At 38.7% G+C, this 13536-nt stretch overlaps 1 protein-coding gene across 2 annotated transcripts in view; it reads left to right on the top strand.

Moving 5' to 3' along the window:
• The window catches only part of slc45a2 (solute carrier family 45 member 2), a 99197-nt gene extending 86041 nt beyond the window's left edge, over positions 1-13156 (top strand). For both annotated transcript variants that reach the window (XM_062031239.1, XM_062031240.1), the window contains 2 exons: positions 4523-4728; positions 12881-13156. In XM_062031239.1, the coding sequence (XP_061887223.1) occupies positions 4523-4728; positions 12881-13093 (419 nt within the window). In that variant the 3' untranslated portion in view covers positions 13094-13156. The remainder of the gene's footprint in view (positions 1-4522; positions 4729-12880) is intronic.
• Positions 13157-13536: the final 380 nt, after the last annotated feature.

The raw sequence follows: 13536 nt of genomic DNA on the forward strand, positions 1-13536 counted from the left end.
TACCTTCCGCATTTTTCTTCCGATTCAAACCGTTCCAACGTCAAACTGTTCAGCCTATTCGGGAATCGCGGGCTTTGCCTTGACACATTCCAAAAATTCCCAGATTTCCCAGAATTCCAGGTTTTCCGGGCCATTTTTCCCATTTAAAATTACTTGGCCATTTTTTCCAAATTCCACCATTTCCACGTTTTTCAAACCATTCCACCTTCAACATATTCCACTCATCCTGGACATTCAAACTATCATTTTTCCAAATTTAAAAAAAAATCAGGGAATTCCCAGTTATCCGAACCCTATTTTCACCCTTTTTTCTGTCGAATACTCTTTCCACATTTTTCAACCCGCTTTAACCATTCCACTGTCAAAACATTCCTCTTAATCAGGACAAAAAACTAAGTTGTGTATTGAACTGGTTTTCCCGAAATTCCAAGAAATCCGTAATACAATTTCTCAAATTAAAATGTTATTACTTCAACATTTCTCAACCGTTTTGAAAAATTCCAACACTAACATATTCAAAGCATTCAAGTTTTTTACCATTTAAAAAAACCATTTCCTCTTTTCTTGGAATTCCCACATTTTTAAGAAATTCCCATTGAAATGAATGGAACATTTTTCAAAGTTCCACACATTTTTCATCCAATTCAAACCATTTCAACTATAATATATTCAGCCTGTTCAACAATTCCTAGAATTCCCAGTTTTTAGAAGACATTTTCCCCATCCAAAATTAATTTGCCATTCTTCAAACTTCCGCCATTTCCACATTTTCAACCTATTCAAACCATTCCAAAATCAACACATTGCACTCATCCTGGTCATTTAAACTAACACTTTCCCAAGTTCCAAACCAAATTCCAGTTTTCCTGGAAATTCAAACTCTTCAACATTCAAACTATTCTTACAGTCATACTACATTCTATCAGCATTTCAGTTCAACTTTAGCATTGGAGCATTCACATGCAATTCCTTCAGGAATTGCCTCATCTAGTTATTTGATATTTCTATATTCAATTATTAAAAATATTTATTAATTAGTTTTTATTGTTTATAAATTAATTTAATTGTGTTAATGGACAAAGGACAATATTTATTTCTATTTTTTAATGTATTGACATTTTCAATGAACAAAATGAGTGTACAACCAAACCAAATAATTGTTCCTTTTGTGAAAAAATGCAGAATTGAATGAATCAAGATATTTGAACTAATTTGATCCAAATTGGCCATGTGCAAAAATCCTAGGGCCGCTCCAGGTTATATTCGGTACCCTGGGCAGAATTTTATTTGGAGACCCCCTACATTACAACTTCTTCTGTAATACTTTTTTTAATCAAACTTGAATTTCATTTGATGCATGTTTAGTACTAAAACAAATTCATTGTAAAGAAAGTGTTCAATAATATTTTTTAGTGCAAAACAACAAAAATAACATCATTAAAATACAAATACATTTATAAACCTCACTATTTAAAGTACCAGTAAAGTGGAAAAACAAGTTGACTTTATATGCTTATTTGTGTTTCATTGTATCCATTAAACCATATCCAATTGTATTTACTCCCCGCAAAATATGTGAAAACATCGTTTAAACATCACAAAATGCCACAAATTCACTCAGCCATTTTGAATATTCCTCTCTGAACACCTTCGGTCATATCTGAAGATTTTACGTCAATGTCGTAACCATACTTGCCAACCTTGAGACCTCCGATACCGGGAGGTGGGGCGTGGTTAAGGGCGTGGTTAATAGGGGAGTATATTTACAGCTAGAATTCACCAACTCAAGTATTTCATATATATATGTATATATATATATATATATATATATATATATATATATATATATATATATATATATATATATATATATATATATATATATATATATATATATATATATATATATATATATACATATATGTATATACATATATGTATGAAATACTTGACTTTCAGTGAATTCTAGCTATATATATATATATGTATATATATTTATTTTATTATACATTTAAATAAAATAAATACTTGAATGTCAGTGTTCCGGGGGATATCCAGTAGATGGCAGTATTGTCCTGTTTAACTTCTCCTCCGTTCATGACTCGGCCACCGTGTTCAATGGAGAAGTCTGTTATACAAAATGTACAGGCAACATACATACCCCTTCCCTTTCGAACTGTCCTGGATGAACTGACATTCTTGTTTCCATTCGTTTTGGAACTTGCAAGCGTATTTCTTCATCTTGCTCGTCGACGGCGTCGCCATGTCTGTAAATTCCTCGTTCTTCTGTTTCGTCTCCTTGTTGTGTGCGCAGTTGTGCACTCTACTCTCTAAAAGCCGTAGATGTTATGACGTCATTGGGCAGGCAAGCTGTTTATATTGTGGGAAAGCGGACGTGAGAACCGGGAGTTTGTCGGGAGAAAATCTCTGCCGGGAGGTTATCGGGAGAGGCGCTGAATACCGGGAGTCTCCCGCTAAAAACGGGAGGGTTGGCAAGTATGGTCGTAACACTTCTGCACTCCGACCATTTTAGCAGATCAGTCATACTGTAAATCCGCTTTATGCATTCGAAATCGTAAATAAATAGCTGACAATTTAGTTAATAGTTTGAGGGTCCTCTGTTGCGATCATTATACTCTTTCTAAAAACATCCACAAAGCACCAACAGTACTCCATTTACATGTCGTGACATGAATATTAACCTAATATGAGTAATATTGTTATTATAAGCGCTAACGCAGACAGACTATTTTAGCCACGCATTGATAGCAGTTAGCCAAAGATAGTTTACGCTTCTGATGTTGACATGCTAAGCCGGCGGCTGCTTTTGCTTCGTCTCAAACTTGCCATAAGTACATTCTACTTTATAATTCATGCAACTCTCACGTGGTAGTAGACAAATGTGGCCATGGACCGACAGGCTGGTCCACTTTCACATCTCAGAGGTGGTGAAAAAGACACAAAAAGATGCTTTTTGCGGCAACATGTTTTGAACCCTTTGTGAGGATTGCGATTAATCATTAATCTAAACAAGATTATGTGAGCGTCCCGTCGGTCGTCATCCCAGCAAGAGTGGAAATATTACAGTAAGTGTTTTTATTTTTTGTATTTGTTATTGTTAGTTTGTATGTTTAGCACTTAGTAATGATACGGATGCTAATATCACAATAAAGTTGCATCTGCCGGGTAGCAGTGAGCTTTCTGAAACTTATTGCTCATCCTGTTTGTGCTCGGGCTCAAAAATACAAGGTCCAGGATCATTATTTTCCCAAAGTAAACATTGTTGACTCTCACAAAGCCTGCTTGATTAGCATTGTTGTGGTTGGGGAAGGGATCTTTGGTTCATCGCGCCACGTCACGCGATCACGTAACTAGCTTCGTCATTATCTCTCAAAATGGCTCGGGAATCTTTCAGTGAGATTGATACCATTTTGATCATATCTATTTATTTGCAAACTTTGAAAGTCTTTTGGTTTCATAAATCAGATATACCGGTATGTAATAATAGCTTTGACATAGAGGCAACTTGTTTTTCCACTCTACTGGTACTTTAAACTACGATTTGACTCCCGTACCTTCCTCCTTATAAGATGAACACTAATGCTGTGCATCACAAGAACCAATAATGCATATTGGGGCCAATTTTCTATTATATTCCTATCAGTAACGGAGCAGGAAGCAACGTGGAACATGTTTGGGGTAAAAATTCATGAATTGACATTTTTACATGTGTTTCGGGGCCCAACTCATAGCACATGAGCTGTGTTGATGGTGGAGCAGCTCTGGTCGGACCAAACCAACTAATTATAGATCCACTTCAGATTTATAATAAATAATAATAATGGATTACATTTAATATCACGCTTTTCTATTATTAGATACTCAAAGTGCTCACAGAGAAGTGGGAACCCATCATTCATTCACACCTGGTGGTGGTAAACTACATTTGGAGCCACAGCTGCCCTGGGGTAGACTGACAGAAGCGAGGCTTCCAGTTTGCGCCTATGGCCCCTCCGACCACCACCTATCATTCATTCATTCAAGGAGGGTGAAGTGTCCTGCCCAAGGACACAACAGCAGCGATTTGGATGTCAAGAGGCGGGGAGCGAACCTGCAACCCTGAGGTTTCTGGCACGGCCGCTCTACCCACTACCCCTTTTGTAACAAATCAAATTCAAATTAATTTTAATATATCATCTGCTACTTTGGTGCTGTGTCCAAAGTGTGGCCTGGAAGCCATTTTCATCCTTCAGCTCTCAGAAAGAAAAACTATTCTGATTGGATATTACACCTAAAACACAAAACTATGTGTGAGGTGAGAATTAAGTTCCTTTATTGTTTCAGTTTTGGACACCCAGAAGTGAAAACTCTTTTTTTCCTTTTAGTCCTTTTAGCAATCTTGCAACCACTTATTGATTCTTACTCTCTGACAGACATTCCACACCCTCTTGTTTGTTCAATTTGGAGCTATGTTTGTTTCCAAACAAATCGATAACATAACCGAGCACTGATTGTTTTTCAGACATGCAGGGCTACCTGCTGCCGTACATGGGCCTGAAGGGCCTCTACTTCACCGGCTACTTCGTGTTCGGCATGGGCACCAGCCTGATCGGCCTCTTCCCCAACGTCGTCACCACGCTAATCCTATGCAGCGTCTTCGGCTTCATGTCCAGCACGCTGTACACCATCCCCTTCAACCTCATTGCCGAGTATCAGCGCGAGGAAAAGGTACGCTCGAGTCCGCACAATAATTATTGCTATGTTAGCAATATTCATTGCTAGTATTGCCTACACCAGGGATTCTCAAACTGTTGTACTCGGGCTCCATCTATTGCAGGGGTGTCCAAACTTTTTCCACTGAGGGCCGCACACGGAAAAATTAAAGCATGTAGGGGCCATTTTGATATTTTTCCTTTTTAAACCATAACAAAATATATGGACTTTTAAATGTATTTGACCTTTAGGCGTCCCGGGACCATAAAGGGTCTCAGTTATAAAAATGTTAAAAATAAGTCAAATTATTATTATTTTTTTTATTTAACGCTTACAGTAAATTTCTATATCAACTTCAAGTTGATATAAAGTAATTAAAAAAAAGGTTTTATGGCTTTTATGTCAAAAACAACTTTGTTTTTTATAATAAAACTGAAATATGCAGTATTTAGTCATTAGAGCCCCAAAAGATCAATAATGCATTGATTTTAATTCTTTAATATTTTTGAGTCATCACAGTGAAAAGATAAATAAAATACCACTAAATATACTTGCGATCCAAAAGGTGCCCCACTCATAAAGTGATACGTTTTTATTAGGTTTTTCATTTACTTTCAACACTTAAGTTACGAGATCAACTTTAGATATATCTGTCGATTTTCCGTTTGAACTATTATTTTGTTTGTTTTATGCTCTTTTGTCAAATAAAACGTTGGTGTTTTTATATGGCAACTACACAATATATGCAATATTTACCACATAAAACATTTTAAAGTGAAATATTTGAAGTAATTGGAGCCTTGAAAATAATTCATTATAACATGGATTTTTTGGCATTATTTTTTTTTTATGGAGCAATGGCAAAAAAAATAAAAATAAAGTAAGACAAAAGAAAAAAAAACAGCCTGCATGGCAGCTTTGTGTCAACATTGCAACTTTTTCTCGTTAGATTTCACCTCATTCATTTTTATTTTTGCAATAGCATTTCCAGAATGAGTGGCGGGCCGGTAAACAATTAGCTGGGGGCCGCAAATGGCCCCCGGGCCGCACTTTGGACACCCCTGATCTGTTGGTATGACAAAGAATCACTTGATTAAAGTACAGTGTTTTATTTTCCTATATGTTACAGTGGCCAACATATGAAATATATATTTGTTAAATAAAACCTCTGCCTTGTTTTTAATGAATACTTAGGCCTGTTATGCCACTGTATTTTAATGGTGATACTTGGAGAGCCAATGTTTTTCTTAGGTGGTACTTGGTGAAAAAAGTTTGAGAACCATTGGTCTACACCAGTGGTTCTTAACCTGGGTTCGATCGAACCCTAGGGGTTCGGCGGAGCCTCCGCCACGGAGGTATAGACACATCCGAATTATCGTGTAAATAAAAACTTCTCCCTATCGGCATATTATGGATACCCCCAAACAATGTTCCCTCTAATTTTCCATCTGATTTGCAGGTTTTTTGATTTATTGATTGAAACTTATACTAGCAGATTGAAAAAGGAAGAGAATACATTATATGAAACAGTACAGTTTACAAAGTACAGTACATATTCCGAACAATTGACCACTAAATGGTAACACCCGAATACGTTTTTTAACTTGTTTAAGTCGGGGTCCACGTTAATCAATTCATGGTAATGTGTGTAAGGTGTGTAATTTGTTGTGAGTTCATGCACTGTGTTGGTTTTGTTCTTTAAACAAGGTGATGTTCATTTTGTGCACCAGTGAAAAAAACATAACTTTTTCTTGAATTTGAAAAACATATATATATATATATTTTTTTTTTTCCACTAAAGAAGTGTTCAGTGATTGCGCATATGAAACTGGTGGGGTTCTGTACCTCCAACAAGGTTAAGAACAACTGGTCCACACGCTTGTAAAAGGAATGAATAACAATGATTACATTAACTTTTACAGATTTGTATTTTACTTTTTTCCAGTAAATTAAATAAACTGTCAACATTTGCAGTTGAAAAAAGGGAAATTTTCCAAAAAATAAGCAAAATTACTTATCAGAATTATTACATTTTAATTTATACAATACCAATTCCCAGTACCTTAGAGCCGATCATTTTCAGTACTTTTGTGTGTGTTCATATGTTAATAAATGTAAAAAATGTTAAGAGTAAAATCAATTCAAAATTAAGTATGATACAGGTGCTGTCCATACATTGTATTCTCATTACACTTCTAAGTCTCATTTGGATCTATTTTATAGCAGACTTTGCATGCAATTGCGATTCCAAGACGTTAAATGGCAGTAGTGTATAGGTTAGTGTGTTGCCTCGTCAGGGAGTAGTCTTTGCCATCATGATGAAAGCCTAGTCTTTTGTTGCACCCTAAAAAGAGTTTGTAGTGGAAGTATTGTATTTCTAACACACATGCTGTTTGATTCTAACATGCATTTTAGTTGTAGTTGTCGTTACCAAATCTTTAGGCAAATCTAGTGTAAATTACCATCGATCAATCACATTTTCAAAAGTGGAGCCTTACTGTACGAGTGTTTTCTGTCAGGCATACCTACTTTGTTGGCATGGACCATTGACTGAGTCCACTCTGAGTGCTGCTAGAGTGCTTATTTCCCCACTTAGGGTCTGATCCATCAACCGTACGTGCAACAAAGGTATCGAAATATGGGCCGGTTTGATTTTACGTGAATCGATACCCGGTTGCCTAAAAAAGTACCAAAATTGGTACCAGCGCTGTACGGTCCGACAAAATTACTCGCAAATGCGACTAAAAATAGGCCGTGCGACTTGAAACAAAAAAAAACTGTCGCACATGTGTGAATAGGGATTTCAACCCTTTCATTGCCTTTTTTTCCGAAAAGAAATCCATCCCAACTTTGATCAAACTAGAGCAAAATGTTGGCCAAAATTCAACAAAAATGTACTGGAAGATAAAAAAAAGTAATCCTTGGTCCCCTTAGGTTTTAAGACGCCTGGTAACTACAAACGAGGACCAGATGCCATCGGCAGCTTTACCACACCAAACAGGAAGCCGATGTACAAAACAAATGGGTTATACTTGTGTGCGCTTTTTTAATTTCAAAGTACTCAAAGCGCTTTGACGCTATTTCCACATTCAGTCATTCATACACACATTCACTCACTGATGGCGGGAGCTGCCATGCAAGGTCCTAACCACGACCCATCGGGAGCAAGGGTGAAGTGTCTTGCCCAACCAAGGATACAACGGATGTGACTAGGATGGCGGAAGCTGGGATGAAACCTAAGCCCCGCCGTCCTCCAAATAAGAGCACAGAGCTTGAAATCAGGAGATAACAGAGGAACAAAACACTTAAGAGCCTAAATGACTGTCAAGCAGTGAGAAACTGTACTTACTTTCCCATTTTTGGCAAATGCGAGCATAAAAAATGCTGAATTTGGCCGGAGATTTACAAACCCCGTTTCCATATGAGTTGGGAAATTGTGTTAGATGTAAATATAAACGGAATACAATGATTTGCAAATCCTTTTCAACCCATATTCAATTGAATGCACTACAAAGACAAGATATTTGATGTTCAAACTCATAAACTTTTTTTTTTTTTTGCAAATAATAATGAACTTAGAATTTCATGGCTGCAACACGTGCCAAAGTGGTTGGGAAAGGCCGTGTTCACCACTGTGTTACATGGCCTTTTAACAACACTCAGTAAACGTTTGGGAACTGAGGAGACACATTTTTTAAGCTTCTCAGGTGGAATTCTTTCCCATTCTTGCTTGATGTACAGCTTAAGTTGTTCAACAGTCCGGGGTCTCCGTTGTGGTATTTTAGGCTTCATAATGCGCCACACATTTTCAATGGGAGACAGGTCTGGACTACAGGCATGCCAGTCTAGTACCCGCACCCTTTTACTATGAAGCCACGTTGATGTAACACGTGGCTTGGCATTGTCGTGCTGAAATAAGCAGGGGCGTCCATGGTAACGTTGCTTGGATGGCAAAATATGTTGCTCCAAAACCTGTATGTACCTTTCATCATTAATGCCACCTTCACAGATGTGTAAGTTACCCATGTCTTGGGCACTAATACACCCCCATATCATCACAGATGCTGGCTTTTCAACTTTGCGCCTATAACAATCCGGATGGTTCTTTTCGTCTTTGGTCCGGAGGACACGACGTCCACAGTTTCCAAAAACAATTTGAAATGTGGACTCGTCAGACCACAGAACACTTTTCCACTTTGTATCAGTCCATCTTAGATGAGCTCAGGCCCAGTGAAGCCGACGGCGTTTCTGGGTGTTGTTGATAAACGGTTTTCGCCTTGCATAGGAGAGTTTTAACTTGCACTTACAGATGTAGCGACCAACTGTAGTTACTGACAGTGGGTTTCTGAAGTGTTCCTGAGCCCATGTGGTGACATCCTTTACACACTGATGTCGCTTGTTGATGCAGTACAGCCTGAGGGATCGAAGGTCACGGGCTTAGCTGCTTACGTGCAGTGATTTCTCCAGATTCTCTGAACCCTTTGATGATATTACAGGCCATAGATGGTGAAATCCCTAAATTCCTTGCAATAGCTGGTTGAGAAAGGTTTTTCTTAAACTGTTCAACAATTTGCTCACGCATTTGTTGACAAAGTGGTGACCCTTGCCCCATCCTTGTTTGTGAATGACTGAGCATGTCATGGAATCTACTTTTATACCCAATCATGGCACCCACCTGTTCCCAATTTGCCTGTTCACCTGTGGGATGTTCCAAATAAGTGTTTGATGAGCATTCCTCAACTTTATCAGTATTCATTGCCACCTTTCCCAACTTCTTTGTCACGTGTTGCTGGCATCAAATTCTAAAGTTAATGATTATTTGCAACAACAAAAAAATGTTTATCAGTTTGAACATCAAATATGTTGTCTTTGTAGCATATTCAACTGAATATGGGTTGAAAATGATTTGCAAATCATTGTATTCCGTTTATATTTACATCTAACACAATTTCCCAACTCATATGGATACGGGGTTTGTACTTACCTATAAGGAGAGTGGTCAAGTTACTTGGTACCTTTTTGCTTTGTAATTTGTAACTTTGTACTTCTAATTTCGTCATGCTCTCATGTTTGATAACAATAAAGCGTTAAAATACCAAAACGTGTTGTCACAAACATTGGATGAATACATTTAAAAAAATAATAAAATATCCTTTTGAAGCGAACAGGTTTTTAAAAAAAAAAGGAATTAGTGGTTTAGTTTGACTATGCAGCAGTTTTCTGCCTGCTAGCTTGAACACTTACTTATCATGACTACTCTACTTCATTAACAACAACAAAAACAAAATAAAAAATAATACTAAGAAGTTTAAAGGTGGCATGGAGCCACTCAGTCAGTAAATTTGCGGAATAAATGACAAGGTTTTGTTAAGCTTTTACTAACTCTCAATGTAAACATTAACATTAACAACAATGTAATTACTCTCCCATTTTTGGACAATGCTATAATTTCAAATGCTAAATGTGGCTACCTATGCTAATTTCATTAGCCTTACCTAGACTGACCACAAGTCCACTTTTCCCCGAACATGTCCTCTTTTGCGGGGCTGTCCGGGCTGTCCGGGCGGGGTTTCTTAAATGCCTCAAATGTCCGTCATTTTGAATTAGGGTTGCATGTATTTTCAATGTACGTTCAGGGTTAAGAAGGGTTTAAAACAAAACAAATTGTGGAGGCGAGCGTAAGCAGCAGCATTCGTTAGGGAGGGGCAGATACAGAGAGCGCGAGAGTGAGGGAGTGGAGAGACAGACAGGACACCAGAGAGAGAGTGGAGAGACAAATGCCAAATGTAAATGCAACTTCACGGATGATTTGCGGAAAAAGTATCAGTGTTTTCGTCCTGGCCGTGACATATGGGAAGCAGAATGCACTGTGTGCAAAGCAGGAACGTATGTATCAGTGGCAAATAAAGGGGCCAAAGATCTACAAGCCCATATCGAAACTACAAAGCACAAAACAGCTGTGCAGGGCATGAGCTCGTATGCTAAATTGACAGAGTACTTTGTGCAACCTGGAAAAGGAGAAGACATTGTAAACGCAGCAGAGGGTGTTTTAGCATTCCGTACAGTCAAACACCATAACAGTTACAGGTCGATGGATTGCACCAGTGCTTTGCTGAAAAAAGTATTCCCAGACTCAGACACGGCAAAAAAGTTTTCAAGTGCACGCACCAAAACAGAGGCGATTGTCAACAGTGTTATAGCGCCTCACAGCATCGACATTTCGCTAGAGGCGCTCAAAGAAATAAAGTACTGTGGCATCGCTACAGATGGGAGTAACCATGGTGCAGTGAAAATATTCCCAATCATAATCCAGTATTTTGACTGGAAGAAAGGTGGTGTACAAACCCCGTTTCTATATGAGTTGGGAAATTGTGTTGGATGTAAATATAAACGGAATACAATGATTTGCAAATCATTTTCAACCCATATTCTGTTGAATATGCTACAAAGACAACATATTTGATGTTCAAACTGATAAACATTTTTTTTTTGTGCAAATAATCATTAACTTTAGAATTTGATGCCAGCAACACGTGACAAAGAAGTTGGGAAAGGTGGAAATGAATACTGATAAAGTTGAACAGGTGGGTGCCATGATTGGGTATAAAAGTAGATTCCATGAAATGCTCAGTCATTCACAAACAAGGATGGGCAAGGGTCACCACTTTGTCAACAAATGCGTGAGCAAATTGTTGAACAGTTTAAGAAAAACCTTTCTCAACCAGCTATTGCAAGGGTTTTAGGGATTTCACCATCTACGGTCCGTAATTTCATCAAAGGGTTCAGAGAATCTGGAGAAATCACTGCACGTAAGCAGCTAAGCCTGTGACCTTGGATCCCTCAGGCTGTACTGCATCAACAAGCGACATCAGTGTGTAAAGGATATCACCACATGGGCTCAGGAACACTTGAGAAACCCACTGTCAGTAACTACAGTTGGTGGCTACATCTGTAAGTGCAAGTTAAAACTCTCCTATGCAAGGCGAAAACCGTTTATCAACAACACCCAGAAACGCCGTCGGCTTCACTGGGCCTGAGCTTATCTAAGATGGACTGATATAAAGTGGAAAAGTGTTCTGTGGTCTGACGAGTCCACATTTCAAATTGTTTTTGGAAACTGTGGACGTTGTGTCCTCCGGACCAAAGAGGAAAAGAACTACCCGGATTGTTATAGGTGCAAAGTTGAAAAGCCAGCATCTGTGAGGGTATGGGGGTGTATTAGTGCCCAAGGCATGGGTAACTTACACGTCTGTGAAGGTGCCATTAATGCTGAAAGGTACACACAGGTTTTGGAGCAACATATGTTGCCATCCAAGCAACGTTACCATGGACGCCCCTGCTTATTTCAGCAAGACAATGCCAAGCCACGTGTTACATCAACGTGGCTTCATAGTAAAAAAGTGCGGGTACTAGACTGGCCTGCCTGTAGTCCAGACCTGTCTCCCATTGAAAATTTGTGGCGCATTATGAAGCCTAAAATACCACAACGGAGACCCCGGACTGTTGAACAACTTAAGCTGTACATCAAGCAAGAATGGGAAAAAATTCCACCTGAAAAGCTTCAAGAATTGGTCTCCTCAGTTCCCAAACTGAATGTTGTTAAAAGGAAAGGCCATGTAACACAGTGGTAAAAATGCCACTGTGCCAACTTTTTTACAATGTGTTGCTGCCATTAAATTCTAAGTTAATGACTATTTGCAAAAAATTTAAAAAAGTTTCTCAGTTCGAACATTAAATATCTTGTCTTTGCAGTCAGGATTTGCAAATCATTGTATTCTGTTTTTATTTACGATTTACACAACGTGCCAACTTCACTGGTTTTGGGTTTTGTAGTTTCCCGCTGCTAGATGTTGATTTGTAATGCTGCTCCGACAGTGATAAGAACTTAGAGAAGACCGTGTTGATAAGTTGCCCTATTAAAACACACCCAAAGCACCATCCCTTCAGACCAATAAAACCATGACCTTAATTGATGCTCTCAACCTTTCGCCATGGACGCTCAATATTTCATTACATTTAATCAGATGAGGTCGTCTGAAGTATTTGGAGATGTATAACAACGACCTTAGCACCCGTCGATATTTTCCAGAGCTGAGCTGATTGTTTTTTCCCCTCTGCGGATATTCTGAAAAACCTTCCCGTTGATTTCTTTTTTTCCCGCCATCAGGAGGAAATGAAGCGGCGTGGAGGCGACGAAACTCCGCGAGGAACGGGGGTGGACTGCGCCGCGCTCACCTGCATGGTGCAGCTGGCCCAGATCTTGGTGGGCGTGGGCCTGGGCGCCCTGGTCAACGTGGCGGGTAGCGTGGTGGTCGTGGTGCTGTCCGCCTCCACCATGTCTCTGCTGGGCTGCGCCTTCATCGCGCTCTTTGTACGATAAAAGAATGAACGCTCCTCGCACAAATATTTGTAATATTCGTAAATAAAGAGAGTCTTTATTATATCCTTTGAGGCGCCTATGAGTCTACTTTAACCTTTTGTATGTATTAATACAAAGTGCCCAATTAAGTCGATGTCGGCATACGTGGTCGACGGCTTTTGTCGACATAAACTTTGAGATCCAAAGGGGTAATTTCTATTGAAGTTTGGCCCGCTTATGTCGACAGTGTTGTAGTGTTGTTCCATTCCACATAGTAATATCAACATAACTACTGTCTAGTTATACAGCTGCACACAGTAACTTCCTGTTTAGGACAAAGTAAGCTTGAAAATAAAAGCATTGCTGTTTTAACTTGGATTCTGCCACAAAAACGAACAAATCAATCAATCAATCAAAGTTTGTTCATATAGCCCTTAATCACAAATGTCTCAAAGGGCTGCACA

The sequence above is a fragment of the Entelurus aequoreus genome, linkage group LG21 (assembly GCF_033978785.1).
Source record: "Entelurus aequoreus isolate RoL-2023_Sb linkage group LG21, RoL_Eaeq_v1.1, whole genome shotgun sequence".
NCBI classification, from domain to species: domain Eukaryota; kingdom Metazoa; phylum Chordata; class Actinopteri; order Syngnathiformes; family Syngnathidae; genus Entelurus; species Entelurus aequoreus.